The sequence below is a fragment of the Coregonus lavaretus genome (assembly GCF_964263955.1).
Source record: "Coregonus lavaretus genome assembly, contig: HAP1_SCAFFOLD_3103, whole genome shotgun sequence".
NCBI lineage: Eukaryota > Metazoa > Chordata > Actinopteri > Salmoniformes > Salmonidae > Coregonus > Coregonus lavaretus.
Window position 1 is genome coordinate 1 of NW_028160133.1, and position 20,133 is coordinate 20,133.

At 49.0% G+C, this 20,133-nt stretch overlaps 1 protein-coding gene and 1 long non-coding RNA gene across 2 annotated transcripts; one reads left to right on the top strand and one right to left on the bottom strand.

Moving 5' to 3' along the window:
- Window positions 1–26: 26 nt before the first annotated feature.
- On the top strand, window positions 27–12,936 carry LOC311122097 (zinc finger RNA-binding protein-like). The gene is made up of 8 exons (XM_084196509.1): window positions 27–241; window positions 1,886–2,036; window positions 2,288–2,447; window positions 6,499–6,596; window positions 7,578–7,673; window positions 9,345–9,456; window positions 9,629–9,726; window positions 12,717–12,936. The coding sequence occupies exons 1-8, from the start codon at window positions 60–62 to the stop codon at window positions 12,900–12,902; spliced, it is 1,083 nt and encodes a 360-aa protein (XP_084052635.1). The 5' UTR covers window positions 27–59; the 3' UTR covers window positions 12,903–12,936.
- Window positions 12,937–14,408: 1,472 nt separating this feature from the next.
- Window positions 14,409–16,268, bottom strand: LOC311122099. Its single transcript, XR_014612381.1, has 3 exons — window positions 15,488–16,268; window positions 14,528–15,400; window positions 14,409–14,487 (listed from the first exon to the last, which is right to left on the bottom strand). It is a non-coding gene; the product is annotated as an uncharacterized lncRNA (long non-coding RNA).
- Window positions 16,269–20,133: the final 3,865 nt, after the last annotated feature.

Sequence of the window (20,133 nt, forward strand, 5' to 3'; positions counted from 1 at the left end):
CGTTGGGCTTTACCTCACAGCCTCCCCGTCGGCCGGACTCGTCAGACGACCGCTACGTGATGACGAAGCACGCAGCCATCTACCCCTCTGAGGACGAGCTGCAGACCATCCAGAAGATCGTCTCCATCACAGAGAGAGCCCTCAAACTGGTCTCAGACATCATCATCGACCAGGACAAGACCAAGGAGACTACTGGGGAGGAGAAGGATGCAAAAGAGGTCTCCAAGACTCCCCAAGACCGGTGAGGAGAGTGGGGATGGATGGAAGGCTGAGTGGGGATGGATGGATGGAAGGTTGAGTGGGGAGGAATGGATGGAAGGTTGAGTGGGGATGGATGGAAGGTTGAGTGGGGATGGATGGATGGAAGGTTGAGTGGGGATGGATGGAAGGTTGAGTGGGGATGGATGGAAGGTTGAGTGGGGATGGATGGATGGAAGGTTGAGTGGGGAGGAATGGATGGAAGGTTGAGTGGGGATGGATGGAAGGTTGAGTGGGGATGGATGGATGGAAGGTTGAGTGGGGATGGATGGATGGAAGGTTGAGTGGGGAGGGATGGATGGAAGGTTGAGTGGGGAGGGATGGATGGAAGGTTGAGTGGGGAGGGATGGATGGAAGGAAGGTTGAGTGGGGATGGATGGATGGAAGGTTGAGTGGGGAGGGATGGATGGAAGGAAGGTTGAGTGGGGATGGATGGATGGAAGGTTGAGTGGGGAGGGATGGATGGAAGGAAGGTTGAGTGGGGATGGATGGATGGAAGGTTGAGTGGGGAGGGATGGATGGAAGGAAGGTTGAGTGGGGATGGATGGAAGGTTGAGTGGGGATGGATGGAAGGAAGGTTGAGTGGGGAGGGATGGAAGGAAGGTTGAGTGGGGATGGATGGAAGGAAGGTTGAGTGGGGAGGGATGGATGGAAGGTTGAGTGGGGAGGGATGATGGAAGGTTGAGTGGGGATGGATGGATGGAAGGTTGAGTGGGGATGGATGGAAGGAAGGTTGAGTGGGGATGGATGGAAGGAAGGTTGAGTGGGGAGGGATGGAAGGAAGGTTGAGTGGGGATGGATGGAAGGAAGGTTGAGTGGGGAGGGATGGATGGAAGGTTGAGTGGGGAGGGTTGGATGGAAGGTTGAGTGGGGATGGATGGAAGGAAGGTTGGGTGGGGATGGATGGAAGGAAGGTTGAGTGGGGATGGATGGAAGGTTGAGTGGGGATGGATGGAAGGAAGGTTGAGTGGGGATGGATGGATGGAAGGTTGAGTGGGGATGGATGGATGGAAGGTTGAGTGGGGATGGATGGAAGGAAGGTTGAGTGGGGATGGATGGAAGGAAGGTTGAGTGGGGATGGATGGATGGAAGGTTGAGTGGGGAGGGATGGAAGGAAGGTTGAGTGGGGATGGATGGAAGGAAGGTTGAGTGGGGAGGGATGGATGGAAGGTTGAGTGGGGAGGGATGGATGGAAGGTTGAGTGGGGAGGGTTGGATGGAAGGTTGAGTGGGGATGGATGGAAGGAAGGTTGAGTGGGGATGGATGGAAGGAAGGTTGAGTGGGGATGGATGGAAGGAAGGTTGAGTGGGGATGGATGGATGGAAGGTTGAGTGGGGATGGATGGATGGAAGGTTGAGTGGGGATGGATGGAAGGAAGGTTGAGTGGGGATGGATGGAAGGAAGGTTGAGTGGGGATGGATGGAAGGAAGGTTGAGTGGGGATGGATGGAAGGAAGGTTGAGTGGGGATGGATGGATGGAAGGTTGAGTGGGGATGGATGGATGGATGGAAGGTTGAGTGGGGATGGATGGATGGAAGGTTGAGTGGGGATGGATGGATGGAAGGTTGAGTGGGGATGGATGGAAGGAAGGTTGGGGGAACTCACCCCTGAACGTTTGTCTCCTCAGAGCTCTTAAAGGGGTGATGAGGGTGGGGGTGCTGGCTAAAGGACTGCTGCTCCGTGGAGACAATAATGTTAACCTGGTCCTGCTCTGCTCAGAGAAACCCACCAAGAATCTGCTAAGCCGCATAGTGGAGCATCTTCCCAAGCAGCTGACGGTACCCCCACGCCCCAACACTACGCCCCCCCCCCCAACACTACGCCCCAGCACTACCCCCCCAACACTACGCCCCCCCCCCAACACAGCACTACCCCCCCAACACTACGCCCCCCCCCCCCCAACACTACGCCCCAGCACTACCCCCCCAACACTACGCCCCCCCCCCCAACACAGCACTACCCCCCCAACACTACGCCCCCAACCCCCCCAACACTTACCTCGCTCTCTCCATTCTTCCCTCCCCTCCAGCTGGTGACCCCAGAGAAGTACGAGGTGAAGGGCTCCATCCAGGACTCTTCCATCATCCTGATGTCTGGAGCCGACCCCAAAATGACAGTCACCATCACCCTGACCTCCCCCGTCATCCGAGAGGAGGAGACCCCTGCCACACCCCCGCCACGGGACGGAGGTTGGAAAGACATCGCCCCCCCCTACCCCCCCCTCTACCCCCTTCCTTCCGTTTCGCTCTCTGCCACCCAGCTATTGGTGCATTAGTTTGTTCAGGGTACAGGGTGGGTGGAGTTAGCACATTTTGGGGCGATTTCAAAAGTCCTGTTTCTCCAATGGTCCTAAAGTGACATCTCCATTCACCCAGCACCTGAATGAATGTACCCTGTAAGATCAATTTCTATCTGAAGAGACCTACCCTGGTGGCACTTTGAAGAGGACTTTCTAGATTGTTCTGAGAGAAGTCTAGCTGTATGCCCCGGGCACTAAGTTTAGATTTGACCTGTTGGGCATCCAAGTCTCTCACTCAGTTTTGTCATTTTATAGACGCTAGTTATCGTTTCAACTTCAACCAATGAAGTGCTTGAGCTCTGTCATGACATGAGATGCTGGATTGGTCATCATAAAACAGTGCTCTTGCTTAGTGTGCCTTCAAAAGCCTTAGGATAGGAATTATGTTTCTACTAGGTCCGACAGTCAGTGATTTAAACTTTGGGATTAGAGAAGTATTGAATAACCAATATTCTGTAGTTTAATTCACAGAATATCATAAACAATGTAAAAAAGGGAAATATATAAAGAACTAACGTTTTGGGGAACCATTCAAATTGTCCAAGAGACCTGTTTTGAAGGCAGAGAAGCTCATTTTGATTATTATTTTTTTGGTTCATGTATCTTTAAAACCCGTGCCCTGAGAACAACCTGAATGATATTACCGAAGGCTCATCATTGGAAAAAACATTTCTAGAAACTTTACTTTCTAGTCATGGTTAGAGCACTTCCTGGTGAAGTCTGACGGTTCCTCGTGCCAGCAGCGTAGCGCTAACTCTCTTATCTGGAACTCCCCTTCCGTGCGTCTTGTAAAGCTGTCCCCCTACAAACAAAGCATGGACGGTGTTTGCATTTTCAGTCTAGTTTTTAGTTCCCAGGTAAGATTCATTGTTTTGTTTCCTGTGTTCCAGGGGGTTTGTTTCACTGTCACACCACTGGGATAAACCCTCCAACACCGGGGTCAATCGTTAGCTCTCTTAGCTCAGAACTACACACATCAGAGGAACGTTATTCTCTACAGATACCAAAAATAAATGAAAGACCCATTGGGGAAGGGAAGCGGTGAGGGCACTGAATCCTAACTTAAGAAACGTGCACACAACTCAGAGCTCTGCACAAATCGTGCGTAGATCGATGTCACCGGGGAGATTTGCAGCGGAAGTTTGAGTTGAGCGGGCGTTTTGTCAGGTTTAGGATTTGGCCAAATGAAAACAGCAGAAAGAACAGGGTTCCAGAACACACACACATACGGTTCTAGAACACTGGCAAGCAGTTCTAGAACACAGACGGTTCTAGAACACTGAGAGAAATGGGTTCACACACCCCCCCACAGGAAACAAATCTTACTTCTGGTCGTGAGGAGTTGTTCTGTCCTCACATGCTCCCTGAGTGGACTGGTGTCCCCCCTCCACACAAAAGCCTGATCTTGGCTACATTTCCCTTTTTGTAGTTGATCATGCTGTTAACAAAACAATACAATCCAGATATGACGTGAAGCCCTTTTGATCACGTGATCCATTCTCTGCATTAGTTGACAATGGAGGGGTGAGAGTGAGTGTTGCCAAGCTCCTGTTTCTCTGTCTAGCACGTCTCTTAGTTATGTTTTGTTGTGCCAATTTCTTTCACCCTATTCCAGAAGTGTGTACTTGGATTTGAAAGCATAGGATTGGTGTTGCCCAGAGAGGGTCTCCATCTACCATTTGTTAAATCCAGTTTCATAAAGTGGATTTGAAAGCATAGGATTGGTGTTGCCCAGAGAGGGTCTCCATCTACCATTTGTTAAATCCAGTTTCATAAAGTGGATTTGAAAGGATTGGTGTTTGCCCAGAGAGGGTCTCCATCTACCATTTGTTAAATCCAGTTTCATAAAGTGGATTTGAAAGCATAGGATTGGTGTTGCCCAGAGAGGGTGTCCATCTACCATTTGTTAAATCCAGTTTCAGAAAGTGCGCAAGTACACACTTCAGAATAAAGGTGCAAAATGGGGACGCTGTGTGGCCAGCCTGCAGTAGACTTCAGTAGGTCAGGGATGAAGACTTTGGCAGACTGTGGTTGGACCGAAGTACAGCAGAGCGGTGTACCGTTAGTGTGATTATCTGTTTGTTGGTTTCATGCCAACCTACTGACTTCAGCCAGCCATGCAGTGATGTCCAATCTAACCCTTCTTTTTGCTGCTGGGAGCTTCCATGTTTCTAGTTTTTTCTGCTGCCACATAATTTGTAGCTTTCCTACCAGTCCAGTCCAAAGCTCTCTGTTCTTTCATTTGTTTTATTTTTGAAAAATACATCTCCAGTGTCTGGGAGAGGGTTCAACCCCCCCCCCCCCCCCCCCCAGCCAACCAGCTCCTCCGGAAGGATTTTTGACCAAGGTTTTCCCCCACCACCCAAACACTTTGCCACACCTATCATTTCCATGCCACTGTTAGAAGCAGCTCAGTTCACACTCCAAGTTATGACAGGACTTAGGACTTCTCTCTCCTTTTTGTTTCCGTTATCAGTTACCACGACCCATACTAATACACCACGACCGATACTAATACACCACGACCCATACTAATATATAACGACCCATACTAATACACCACGACCCATACTAATATACCACGACCCATACTAATACACCACGACCCATACTAATACACCACGACCCATACTAATATATAACGACCCATACTAATACACCACGACCCATACTAATATACCACGACCCATACTAATATACCACGACCCATACTAATATACCACGACCCATACTAATACACCACGACCCATACTAATACACCACGACCCATACTAATACACCACGACCCATACTAATATATAACGACCCATACTAATACACCACGACCCATACTAATACACCACGACTGATACTAATACACCACGACCCATACTAATATATAACGACCCATACTAATACACCACGACCCATACTAATATATAACGACCCATACTAATACACCACGACCGATACTAATATACCACGACCCATACTAATACACCACGACCCATACTAATACACCACGACCCATACTAATACACCACGACCCATACTAATACACCACGACCCATACTAATACACCACGACCCATACTAATACACCACGACCCATACTAATACACCACGACCCATACTAATACACCACGACCCATACTAATATACCACGACCCATACTAATACACAACGACCCATACTAATACACCACGACCCATACTAATACACCACGACCCATACTCATATACCACGACCCATACTAATATACCACGACCCATACTATTGACCCATTGGAATCCCCCTAGAATATCCGCCAAGTATCATCTCAGCAGATGAGATTAAGACTGAAACTGACAAATGATTGGCGTAACATTGCTTTTCTTAGACAAGCTAACGTCTCAGCTTTTGAGATGTAAACTTCTCTGTGAGATCTTACGTTTCAGCACATGCTAACAATAGGCCTACATACAGTTCAGATATTTGACTATATGATCAAATGAATTGCTGTTGGCACCAGCCAATGTTAGCGACTAGGTGAGCCTTTGCTCAAAACCTAAGCAAGAGTTCCCATCACTCAATCCTGCTTCTAATATCTCAAGGTTTGGTTAGCATTTTACGCCAGTCCCGTAATTGACGTTCCCTTTACCCAACAAATCACACCAACGTGAACCTAACATTGCATCCGTGACACACTACGTCTCCAAGCACTTGTCATTTCGATGTCAGGTTGGGCATTGGTTTATTTGGCAGAAACACCAATCAGATAAGACTTTAGCTAGTTCACTTCCTGGTTCCTTACAGAAACCCTGTCTTGGTATGTGTGGCAATGTGTTTGTATTTTCTTGTTAATGAGTCTTGCTCTACCTGGTCAAACACCCGTTCCTCCTCCTCCTCCTCCTCAACACCTCAACCCAACCAACCAACCGGTCGACCACCATTTTTTTGACAATTCGACTCATCCATTTGTAGATGTAACCGGGGGCTTGGTGCGAGACCCGGCGGACGTCTTGGACAGGCTAAAATGCCTTGACGCTCTAGCGGATCTCCGCCACGCTAAGTGGTTCCAGGTTCGGACACATCCTTTTACTTTCTTATTGTAGCCTTATGAGATGCATTTTTTTTTTATTCCTTTGTTTGAATTTTGTTTTAATGAAGGAATTAATAATGAATTTAACACCCCCCCCCCAAAAAAACAAAAACACAGTAATACCTGATATAATTAAACTGTTGTTTTAAAAAGATACAAAAATTCAATGATGCCACACATGTAATGATAATGTTTTAACCAGATTTGAATATCCAATCTTTATTTCTGATATTTATTGTTGAACTTTAGAATGGTAATGATTTATAATTTTCTGGTCCCAAAAAAAAAAAAAAAAAAAAAAAACTGGCATCCTTGTATTCCTTTTTTTTCCTTTGGCTCCATACTAGACAATATTGTCTGTGTTAAAACATGATTCCATAAGGCTGCAGAGATATCTTTGCATAAGATCCGATAAGAGCTTCCATGTTGAGCATTAGTATCTTGTGATTTGTATTTATTTTAACAGAGGAACAGGGATTGAGAGAAACGGGACATCTGATTATTTTTTATTTTTAGTTTCACTGTGTCGCTGCTATGGCAGAAAAAGCAAACGCACAGGCAAAGCAGATTCCCTCCTCTCTCCCAGTCCCTGACCTTCATCTTCTTTACAAACACAAACTCTGTACAACTGCCTGACTGTCTGTGAAACACTTGATCAACCTGAGAAGTCAGGGTTTATAAGATGACAAGGAAATTGTTTCATCTTGCAAACTGTGAGCTCTCCTTTTTTTACTAATGTTACGACGAGGTGAAATACTCCTGGAAATGGCAGCTGATTCCAACCAATTACGGCCAATTAATTAATTGAGGCTTCAATCAACCAATCACAAGCTTCCATTGTGTTCAGTAGTGTTTGGCCATCAATGACAGACGTGTTGTAAAATGTAGTGTGCACTATAATAATCCATGTTGTCTGCTCCCGTCTGTTATCTCTAAACCAAACGTGTTATTGCTCCACAAGGCTAGGGCCAACGGACTCCAATCCTGTGTGATTGTTATTCGTATCCTGCGTGACCTCTGTCAGAGGGTTCCCACGTGGTCCGCCTTCCCCAGCTGGGTGAGTTCATCGCCAGGCTAACGAGTCGACAACCATCTCATGAATGTTTTATATGTGTTAGAAAAGTATTGGACCTTAATTGGCCGGTTTCATGGACACAGATGAAGTCTAGTCCTGGACTAAAAAACAAAAATAATCTCCATTTTAAGAATTGTTCCTAGTCCCGGCATAATCTGTGTCAAGGGAAACCGCCCCTATAGGTACATTAAAGGGATCGTTCAGGATGTTATCTACTTCCCCAGAGTCGGATGAACTTGTGGATACCATTTTTATGTCTCTGCGTTCAGTTTGAAGGAAGATTCTAGCATTAGTGCAATTGCTAACTAACGTTAGCGCAATGACTGGAAGTCTTTGGGAACAGCTAGCATGTTCGCTGTTCCTGTGGACTTTGTCTTTGCGCTAACGCTAGTTAGCATTGGCTCGCGAACCTACCTCTTAACCTCTTTGATACTGGACGCAGAGACATAAAAATGGTATCCACCAGTTCATCTGCCTCTGGGGAAGTAGATAACATCCTGAACCATCCCTTTAAGAACAGCAGATGGTATCCACCAGTTCATCTGCCTCTGGGGAAGTAGATAACATCCTGAACCATCCCTTTAAGAACAGCAGATGGTATCCACCAGTTCATCTGCCTCTGGGGAAGTAGATAACATCCTGAACCATCCCTTTAAGAACAGCAGATGGTATCCACCAGTTCATCTGCCTCTGGGGAAGTAGATAACATCCTGAACTATCCCTTTAAGAACAGCAGATGGTATCCACCAGTTCATCTGCCTCTGGGGAAGTAGATAACATCCTGAACCATCCCTTTAAGAACAGCAGATGTGTGCATCTCAATAGAACTATAGATGTGTTAACTCGGGACTAACACACCGGCTGCAGCTTCACTCAATGACGAGTTTAAACGTCTCCATCCCCTCTCCTCCTCTCCACCCCCTCCATCTCCTCTCCCTCTCCTCCATCCCCTCTCCTCCTCCATCCCCTCTCCTCCTCCATCCCCTCTCCTCCTCCATCCCCCCTCCTCCTCCATCCCCCTCCTCTCTCCATCCCCTCTCCTCTCCTCCATCCCCCCTCCTCCTCCATCCCCGCTCCCCCTCCTCCATCCCCTCTCCTCCATCCTCCATCCCCCCTCCTCCTCCATCCCCTCTCCTCCATCCCCTCTCCCCCTCCCCCTCCTCCATCCCCCCTCCTCCTCCATCCCCCCTCCCCCTCCATCCCCGCTCCCCCTCCTCCATCCCCTCTCCTCCATCCCCTCTCCTCTCCTCCTCCTCCCCCTCCTCCATCCCCGCTCCCCCTCCTCCATCCCCTCTCCTCCATCCCCTCTCCTCTCCCCCTCCTCCATCCCCTCTCCTCCATCCCCCCTCCTCCTCCATCCCCCTCCTCCTCCATCCCCCCTCCCCCTCCATCCCCGCTCCCCCTCCTCCATCCCCTCTCCTCCATCCCCTCTCCTCTCCTCCTCCTCCCCCTCCTCCATCCCCGCTCCCCCTCCTCCATCCCCTCTCCTCTCCTCCTCTCCCCCTCCTCCATCCCCTCTCCTCCTCTCCCCCCTCCTCCATCCCCTCTCCTCCTCTCCCCCTCCTCCATCCCCTCTCCTCCTCTCCCCCCTCCTCCATCCCCTCTCCTCCTCTCCCCCCTCCTCCATCCCCCCTCTTTCCCCTTGTTCTCCAGGCCATGGAGCTGCTGGTGGAGAAGGCCATCAGCAGTGCCTCCGGCCCCCTGAGTCCAGGCGATGCACTGCGACGAGTCTTTGAATGTATTTCCTCCGGGATCCTGCTCCCCGGTAAGTCTAACCTATTTCACTATTTACTATTATAGCAGACTATTTCGCCTATCATAATGGGAGACTATTTTTGACGATCGTGACAGATTTTCACGTAGTTGTGAATGAATGAATCTGGGGTTAATGGCGTGTGGGCATTAGCAGAATGCTGATTGGTGTATTTGCCCGCCAGGTGGTCCGGGGTTGGTGGACCCGTGTGAGAAGAACCCCACTGATACTCTGACAACCATGAAGGAGCAGCACAGGGAGGACATCACCTCAAGTGCCCAGGTACTGACAGACACATGTATAGAATATAAACACAATGTATTATATATATATATATATACATACAGTGGGGAAAAAAAATATTTAGTCAGCCACCAATTGTGCAAGTTCTCCCACTTAAAAAGATGAGAGAGGCCTGTAATTTATCATAGGTACACGTCAACTATGACAGACAAAATGAGAAAAAAAAATCCAGAAAATCACATTGTAGGATTTTTAATGAATTTATTTGCAAATCATGGTGGAAAATAAGTATTTGGTCAATAACAAAAGTTTCTCAATACTTTGTTATATACCTTTTGTTGGCAATGACACAGGTCAAACGTTTTCTGTAAGTCTTCACAAGGTTTTCACACACTGTTGCTGGTATTTTGGCCCATTCCTCCATGCTGATCTCCTCTAGAGCAGTGATGTTTTGGGGCTGTCGCTGGGCAACACGGACCTTCAACTCCCTCCAAAGATTTTCTATGGGGTTGAGATCTGGAGACTGGCTAGGCCACTCCAGGACCTTGAAATGCTTCTTACGAAGCCACTCCTTCGTTGCCCGGGCGGTGTGTTTGGGATCATTGTCATGCTGAAAGACCCAGCCACGTTTCATCTTCAATACCCTTGCTGATGGAAGGAGGTTTTCACTCAAAATCTCACGATACATGGCCCCATTCATTCTTTCCTTTACACGGATCAGTCGTCCTGGTCCCTTTGCAGAAAAACAGCCCCAAAGCATGATGTTTCCACCCCCATGCTCCACAGTAGGTATGGTGTTCTTTGGATGCAACTCAGCATTCTTTGTCCTCCAAACACGACGAGTTGAGTTTTTACCAAAAAGTTCTATTTTGGTTTCATCTGACCATATGACATTCTCCCAATCCTCTTCTGGATCATCCAAATGCACTCTAGCAAACTTCAGACGGGCCTGGACATGTACTGGCTTAAGCAGGGGGACACGTCTGGCACTGCAGGATTTGAGTCCCTGGCGGCGTAGTGTGTTACTGATGGTAGGCTTTGTTACTTTGGTCCCAGCTCTCTGCAGGTCATTCACTAGGTCCCCCCGTGTGGTTCTGGGATTTTTGCTCACCGTTCTTGTGATCATTTTGACCCCACGGGGTGAGATCTTGCGTGGAGCCCCAGATCGAGGGAGATTATCAGTGGTCTTGTATGTCTTCCATTTCCTAATAATTGCTCCCACAGTTGATTTCTTCAAACCAAGCTGCTTACCTATTGCAGATTCAGTCTTCCCAGCCTGGTGCAGGTCTACAATTTTGTTTCTGGTGTCCTTTGACAGCTCTTTGGTCTTGGCCATAGTGGAGTTTGGAGTGTGACTGTTTGAGGTTGTGGACAGGTGTCTTTTATACTGATAACAAGTTCAAACAGGTGCCATTAATACAGGTAACGAGTGGAGGACAGAGGAGCCTCTTAAAGAAGAAGTTACAGGTCTGTGAGAGCCAGAAATCTTGCTTGTTTGTAGGTGACCAAATACTTATTTTCCACCATAATTTGCAAATAAATTCATTAAAAATCCTACAATGGGATTTTCTGGATTTTTTTCTCTCAATTTGTCTGTCATAGTTGACGTGTACCTATGATGAAAATTACAGGCCTCTCTCATCTTTTTAAGTGGGAGAACTTGCACAATTGGTGGCTGACTAAATACTTTTTCCCCCACTGTATATATATACTGAACAAAAATATAAATGCAACATGTAAAGTGTTGGTCCCATGTTTCATGAGCTGAAATAAAAGATCCCAGAAATACATACAAAAAGCTTATTTCTCTAACATTTTGTGCACACATTTGTTTACATCCCTGTTAGTGAGCATTTCTCCTTTGCCAAGATAATCCATCCACCTGACAGGTGTGGCATATCAAGAAGCTGATTAAACGGCATGATCATTACACAGGTGCACCTTGTGCCTGGGGACAATAAAAGGCCACTCTAAAATGTGCGGTTTTGTCACAAAACACAATGCCACAGATGTCTCAAGTTTTGAGGGAGCGTGCAATTGGCATGCTGACTCCAGGAATGTCCACCAGAGCTGTTGCCAGAGAATTGAATGTTCATTTCTTGTTCAAGAGAATTGTGCTCTTCACGGATTAATCCCAGTTTCAACTGTACCAGGCAGATGGCGTCGTGTGGGCAAGCGGTTTGCTGATGTCAACGTTGTGAACAGAGTGCCCCATTATGGCGGTGGGGTTATGGTATGGGCAGGCATAAGCTACGGACAACGAACACAATTGCATTTTATCGATGGCAATTTGAATGCACAGAGATACTGTGACGAGATCCTGAGGCCCATTGTCGTGCCATTCATCTGCCGCCATCACCTCATGTTTCAGCATGATAATGCACAGCCCCATGTCGCAAGGATCTGTACACAATTCCTGGAAGCTGAAAATGTCCCAGTTCTTCCATGGCCTGCATACTCACCAGACGTCATCCATTGAGCATGTTTGGGATGCTCTGGATCGACATGTACGACAGCGTGTTCCAGTTCCCGCCAATATCCAGCAACTTCGCACGGCCGTTGAAGAGGACTGGGACAACATTCCACAGGCCACAATCAACAGCCTGATCAACTCAATGCGAAGGAGATGTGTCGTTCTGCATGAGGCAAATGGTGGCCACACCAGATACTGACTGGTTCTCTGATCCACACCCCTACCGTTTCTTTTTTTTTTTTAAGGTATCTGTGACCAACAGTCGTGAACTCCATAGATTAGGGCCTAATGAATTTATTTCAATTGACTGATTTCCTTATATGAACTGTAACTCAGTAAAATCTTTGAAATTGTTGCATTTATATTTTTGTTCAGTGTAGCAATAGCCTAAGAACAGATCCTTGAGGTACACCATAATTATAAGGTACTGGCCATACATAAATAGTAAAGTTTTAATATATGATTATAGATGTAAGACATTGACCACCATACCTTTTTATATAAATTGCCAGATCATTGAGGTACTGTATGTAGTTAACGCTCCTCCTCTGTCCAGTTTGCTCTGCGGCTGCTGGCGTTCCGTCAGGTGCACAAGGTGCTGGGTATGGACCCACTGCCCCAGATGAACCCCCGCTTCAACATCCGCAACAACCGTAAGCGTCGCCGTGAGAACAGCGACGGGACGGACGGATTCGAGGGCGAAGGGAAGAAGGACAAGAAGGATTTGGACAGTAGTTACTAGGACCTGTCCACCCCCCTCCACCCAGTTGGACAGTAGTTACACTAGGTCCTGTCCCCCCCCCCCCCCCCCCCCCCCCCCCCTCCACCCAGTTGGACAGTAGTTACTAGGTCCTGTCCCCCCCCTCCACCCAGTTGGACAGTAGTTACTAGGTCATGTCCCCCCCTCCACCCAGTTGGACAGTAGTTACTAGGTCCTGTCCCCCCCTCCACCCAGTTGGACAGTAGTTACTAGGACCTGTCCCCCCCTCCACCCAGTTGGACAGTAGTTACTAGGTCCTGTCCCCCCCTCCACCCAGTTGGACAGTAGTTACTAGGACCTGTCCACCCCTCCACCCAGTTGGACAGTAGTTACTAGGTCCTGTCCCCCCCCTCCACCCAGTTGGACAGTAGTTACTAGGACCTGTCCCCCCCTCCACCCAGTTGGACAGTAGTTACTAGGTCCTGTCCCCCCCTCCACCCAGTTGGACAGTAGTTACTAGGTCCTGTCCCCCCCTCCACCCAGTTGGACAGTAGTTACTAGGTCCTGTCCCCCCCTCCACCCAGTTGGACAGTAGTTACTAGGACCTGTCCCCCCCTCCACCCAGTTGGACAGTAGTTACTAGGTCCTGTCCCCCCCCTCCACCCAGTTGGACAGTAGTTACTAGGTCCTGTCCCCCCCCTCCACCCAGTTGGACAGTAGTTACTAGGACCTGTCCCCCCCTCCACCCAGTTGGACAGTAGTTACTAGGTCCTGTCCCCCCCCCCTCCACCCAGTTGGACAGTAGTTACTAGGACCTGTCCCCCCCCTCCACCCAGTTGGACAGTAGTTACTAGGACCTGTCCCCCCCCCTCCACCCAGTTGGACAGTAGTTACTAGGACCTGTCCCCCCTCCACCCAGTTGGACTGTAGTTACTAGGTCCTGTCCCCCCCCCCTCCACCCAGTTGGACAGTAGTTACTAGGTCCTGTCCCCCCCCTCCACCCCGTTGGACAGTAGTTACTAGGACCTGTCCCCCCCCCCTCCACCCAGTTGGACAGTAGTTACTAGGTCCTGTCCCCCCCCTCCACCCAGTTGGACAGTAGTTACTAGGTCCTGTCCCCCCCCTCCACCCAGTTGGACAGTAGTTACTAGGTCCTGTCCCCCCCCCCCCCCCCCCCTCCACCCAGTTGGACAGTAGTTACTAGGTCCTGTCCCCCCCCTCCACCCAGTTGGACAGTAGTTACTAGGTCCTGTCTCCCCCCTCCACCCAGTTGGACAGTAGTTACTAGGACCTGTCCACCCCTCCACCCAGTTGGACAGTAGTTACTAGGTCCTGTCCCCCCCTCCACCCAGTTGGACAGTAGTTACTAGGACCTGTCCCCCCCTCCACCCAGTTGGACAGTAGTTACTAGGACCTGTCCCCCCCTCCACCCCTCCACCCAGTTGGACAGTAGTTACTAGGTCCTGTCCCCCCTCCACCCAGTTGGACAGTAGTTACTAGGTCCTGTCCCCCCCCTCCACCCAGTTGGACAGTAGTTACTAGGTCCTGTCCCCCCCTCCACCCAGTTGGACAGTAGTTACTAGGTCCTGTCCCCCCCTCCACCCAGTTGGACAGTAGTTACTAGGACCTGTCCCCCCTCCACCCAGTTGGACAGTAGTTACTAGGACCTGTCCCCCCCCTCCACCCAGTTGGACAGTAGTTACTAGGACCTGTCCCCCCCTCCACCCAGTTGGACAGTAGTTACTAGGACCTGTCCCCCCTCCACCCAGTTGGACAGTAGTTACTAGGTCCTGTCCCCCCCTCCACCCAGTTGGACAGTAGTTACTAGGTCCTGTCCACCCCTCCACCCAGTTGGACAGTAGTTACTAGGTCCTGTCCCCCCCCTCCACCCAGTTGGACAGTAGTTACTAGGTCCTGTCCCCCCCTCCACCCAGTTGGACAGTAGTTACTAGGTCCTGTCCCCCCCTCCACCCAGTTGGACAGTAGTTACTAGGTCCTGTCCACCCCTCCACCCAGTTGGACAGTAGTTACTAGGACCTGTCCCCCCCTCCACCCAGTTGGACAGTAGTTACTAGGACCTGTCCCCCCCCCCCTCCACCCAGTTGGACAGTAGTTACTAGGTCCTGTCCCCCCCTCCACCCAGTTGGACAGTAGTTACTAGGTCCTGTCCCCCCCTCCACCCAGTTGGACAGTAGTTACTAGGTCCTGTCCCCCCCTCCACCCAGTTGGACAGTAGTTACTAGGACCTGTCCCCCCCTCCACCCAGTTGGACAGTAGTTACTAGGTCCTGTCCCCCCCCCTCCACCCAGTTGGACAGTAGTTACTAGGACCTGTCCCCCCCTCCACCCAGTTGGACAGTAGTTACTAGGACCTGTCCCCCCCCCCTCCACCCAGTTGGACAGTAGTTACTAGGACCTGTCCCCCCCTCCACCCAGTTGGACAGTAGTTACTAGGACCTGTCCCCCCCCCTCCACCCAGTTGGACAGTAGTTACTAGGACCTGTCCCCCCCTCCACCCAGTTGGACAGTAGTTACTAGGACCTGTCCCCCCCCCCCTCCACCCAGTTGGACAGTAGTTACTAGGTCCTGTCCCCCCCCTCCACCCAGTTGGACAGTAGTTACTAGGACCTGTCCCCCCCTCCACCCAGTTGGACAGTAGTTACTAGGTCCTGTCCCCCCCCTCCACCCAGTTGGACAGTAGTTACTAGGTCCTGTCCCCCCCCTCCACCCAGTTGGACAGTAGTTACTAGGTCCTGTCCCCCCCTCCACCCAGTTGGACAGTAGTTACTAGGTCCTGTCCCCCCCTCCACCCAGTTGGACAGTAGTTACTAGGACCTGTCCCCCCCCCCTCCACCCAGTTGGACAGTAGTTACTAGGTCCTGTCCCCCCCTCCACCCAGTTGGACAGTAGTTACTAGGACCTGTCCCCCCCCTCCACCCAGTTGGACAGTACTTACTAGGTCCTGTCCCCCCCTCCACCCAGTTGGACAGTAGTTACTAGGACCTGTCCCCCCCTCCACCCAGTTGGACAGTAGTTACTAGGTCCTGTCCCCCCCTCCACCCAGTTGGACAGTACTTACTAGGTCCTGTCCCCCCCTCCACCCAGTTGGACAGTAGTTACTAGGTCCTGTCCCCCCCTCCACCCAGTTGGACAGTAGTTACTAGGACCTGTCCCCCCCTCCACCCCTCCACCCAGTTGGACAGTAGTTACTAGGACCTGTCCCCCCCTCCACCCAGTTGGACAGTAGTTACTAGGTCCTGTCCACCCCTCCACCCAGTTGGACAGTAGTTACTAGGACCTGTCCCCCCCTCCACCCAGTTGGACAGTAGTTACTAGGACCTGTCCCCCCTCCACCCAGTTGGACAGTAGTTACTAGGTCCTGTCCCCCCCTCCACCCCGTTGGACAGTAGTTACTAGGACCTGTCCCCCCCTCCACCCAGTTGGACAGTAGTTACTAGGTCCTGTCCCCTCCTCCACCCCGTTGGACAGTAGTTACTAGGTCCTGTCCCCTCCTCCACCCCGTTGGACAGTAGTTACTAGGACCTGTCCCCCCTCCACCCAGTTGGACAGTAGTTACTAGGTCCTGTCCCCCCCCCCCCTCCACCCAGTTGGACAGTAGTTACTAGGTCCTGTCCCCCCCCCCCCCTCCACCCAGTTGGACAGTAGTTACTAGGACCTGTCCCCCCTCCACCCAGTTGGACAGTAGTTACTAGGACCTGTCCCCCCTCCACCCAGTTGGACTGTAGATAAGATGAGAGCTAACCGCATCATAGCATTCTGATGCTGGATTGCACAGTCAATAACGTGGCGTGCAACCATTGGTTGATGCCTGCAGTGCTACTGCAATGTAGTCTGCCTGGAACGAGCCCTGGAACGAGCCCTGGAACGAGCCCTGTGTACCTCTGTTGTCCCTGATAGGTGGGTTTGTGTAGATACTTAAGACCGACATCGGACAGGGCCTGGTCCTGTAAGACATGGGGAGACCAGGGTTGTATTCATTAGGGCACGTAACAGAAAATGTTTTGAAAACGTTTTGCGATGGGGAAAAAGAAAATGATTGTTTCTAATGTCAGTCCGTTTTGGTTCCAAATGAATACGACCCAGTCTTGACCGAGGCTCAGCTGCACTGAATAGGCCTACTGCAGTACCCAGTTAGTCCACGATGTTCTGTTTTGGTATCGATTTGATATGACCTGTGGTTGGGACCTAAACTTCTCCTTCCTTGCTAAAACTACTTTTACCCCCATTTTTTATTTTTACCCCTCTGCTTCTCCAGTAGAAGTTACCATGACGATGGCGATTTCATAGCCCCACCTACTCCCTTTTTAGACTTTGGATTGTCTTTCGTTGTTTTACGAGTTATGGAAACGTAAAAAAGACAGATCTATTTGTTCCAGTTTTTTGATAGATCAGGAGGATCATAGTCAATGTTGATGCCTAAAATGCATGTTATTTCTAGTTGCATACATTTAGTGTTGGCTGTTAGTGAGTTAGTAAGTTTAATACCCATTGTGAAGCACATAATTCGATCAGTCGCCAGTCCATGTTTTATTTTCCTATAAGCTGTAATTTTGAATATGATCTTTTTAAGTGTCATGATGCTTGTTAAAATAGTGTGAAAGCTCTGGTCTTGGTCCCAGTAAGTGTTGTAATATCTAACACACCCCTTAGCTGTGACATTGTTGTACTACATTTGAGAGAACCCCTGATTCCTAATTTGTGTTTAATATTGCAGTTATTATTCCCAAACGTAGCTCTCTCTCTAATATATATGAAAATATACCTAATAATAATCTTGCAATAGATCCAAAAAAGTGTGTTTTTAGTTTATGGAAGAACTCATGGCCGTGTTTTCAGATTTTTGTTATTGTATTATTATGGCTTTTAACATTTTGGTTTAGATTATAATGGGACACTTATTGGCTTGCCCCTGATATTGGTTTAACGCTGCGCACATATAGTTAATTTGAATAATGTATAGAAAATGAACAACCGATGGAGTAAAAAGTAACGTTGTTTGTTTAAATGTAGATCCCTTCTTTAATGTCTGACTGTCTCTGCCTCTTGGTCTGTCAGCCTCTCTCTCGCTCTCTCTCTTTCTCTCTCCCAAATTAATTTCAAGGGGCTTTATTGGCATGGGAAACATATGTTTACATTGCCAAAGCAAGTGAAATGGATAAACAAAAGTTCTCTCTCTCTCTCGCGCTGCCTGTCAGTCAGCCTTTCTCTCTCTCTCGCTGCCTGTCAGTCAGCCTTTCTCTCTCTCGCTGCCTGTCAGTCAGCCTTTCTCTCTCGCGCTGCCTGTCAGTCAGCCTTTCTCTCTCGCGCTGCCTGTCAGTCAGCCTTTCTCTCGTGCTGCCTGTCAGTCAGCCTTTCTCTCTCTCTCGCTGCCTGTCAGTCAGCCTTTCTCTCTCTCGCTGCCTGTCAGTCAGCCTTTCTCTCTCTCTCGTGCTGCCTGTCAGTCAGCCTTTCTCTCTCTCTCGCTGCCTGTCAGTCAGCCTTTCTCTCTCTCTCGCTGCCTGTCAGTCAGCCTTTCTCTCTCTCGCTGCCTGTCAGTCAGCCTTTCTCTCTCTCTCGCTGCCTGTCAGTCAGCCTTTCTCTCGTGCTGCCTGTCAGTCAGCCTTTCTCTCTCTCTCGCTGCCTGTCAGTCAGCCTTTCTCTCTCTCGCTGCCTGTCAGTCAGCCTTTCTCTCTCTCTCGCTGCCTGTCAGTCAGCCTTTCTCTCGTGCTGCCTGTCAGTCAGCCTTTCTCTCTCTCTCGCTGCCTGTCAGTCAGCCTTTCTCTCTCTCTCGCTGCCTGTCAGTCTGCCTTTCTCTCTCGTGCTGCCTGTCAGTCAGCCTTTCTCTCTCTCTCGCGCTGCCTGTCAGTCAGCCTTTCTCTCTCGCGCTGCCTGTCAGTCAGCCTTTCTCTCGTGCTGCCTGTCAGTCAGCCTTTCTCTCTCTCTCGCTGCCTGTCAGTCAGCCTTTCTCTCTCTCGCGCTGCCTGTCAGTCAGCCTTTCTCTCGCGCTGCCTGTCAGTCAGCCTTTCTCTCTCTCGCTCTGTGTCTCTTATTACCTGTGCAGAATAAAGACATTTCCTGAATGAAGGACTTCTGGACTGAGTGGTTTGTCTCTTCTCCCTATGTTCCTATGTATGGAGACATCACCTCACAGCACTTTCACACTTCATGATCGGCTGTGTAAAGCTCCAAGTGGCTTTATGAAACAACATGGAACCATGGAGATATTTACCTCGGTGCAGACGACGGTTTACTGACCGTGTCCCAACAGGATATGATGAATGAGTTTAGACAGACGTTTTTACTGACCGTGTCTCAACAGGATATGATGATGGAGGTTAGACGGACCATTCTTTATCCCTTCAAAACAGGAAGACCGCACAATGGGATGGCCATAGCCTGCTTCCTCTGCTGACAGTCCCTGGACTCATACTAGTGCACCAATTACCGTCAAAGAAACGAAATGTTTGTTAATTTTGTTTATTTAAAATACATTACAGCCCAAGATCAGGTTCAGTTTTCAAAATCAACATTAGAATATAACCACGCTATGACCACTATAAACCCACTAGCAATGAGGCGTGTCTTATGTACTGTACTGAGCTCAGCAATAATTCAAGAAGTTGATGGTTCAATTTTTTGTAGAACTTTTCAAAGATGATCTATTATATTGAGAAGATTGCCGAGTGACCTCTAATGCATGTCCTCAATGGAGTGAGATCAGGTGGGACCATGCTAGCCAATGAGAGGGCAGATACGCGTGTGCAACAACATTTTATTTATTTATTTTTATTTAACCTTTATTTAACCAGGTAAACCAGTTGAGAACAAGTTCTCATTTACAACTGCGACCTGGCCAAGATAAAGCAAAGTAGTGCGATAAAAACAACAACACAGAGTTACATATGGGGTAAACAAAACAAAGTCAAAAATACAACAGAAAATATATATACAGTGTGTGCAAATGTAGCAAGTTATGGAGGTAAGGCAATAAATAGGCTATAGTACAAAATAATTACAATTAGTATTAACACTGGATAAGATACAGATAAGTCGTTTTTCTCAAAGTTGCCGGAATTGCCACTCGGCATCCACTTATTTCAGTACATTTTGTAACAGCATTACGACACTTCTATTTGACCAAGTAAGCCTCGGGTAATTCCACCATCTCGTAGACCGTCATACAAAAAAAAGGGTTTATCTCACGCTGACAAATTTTGGATGGAATAAATCCTCTCGCTTCGCCTCTTCTTTCAGTATCGGGCACGTCCCAAATG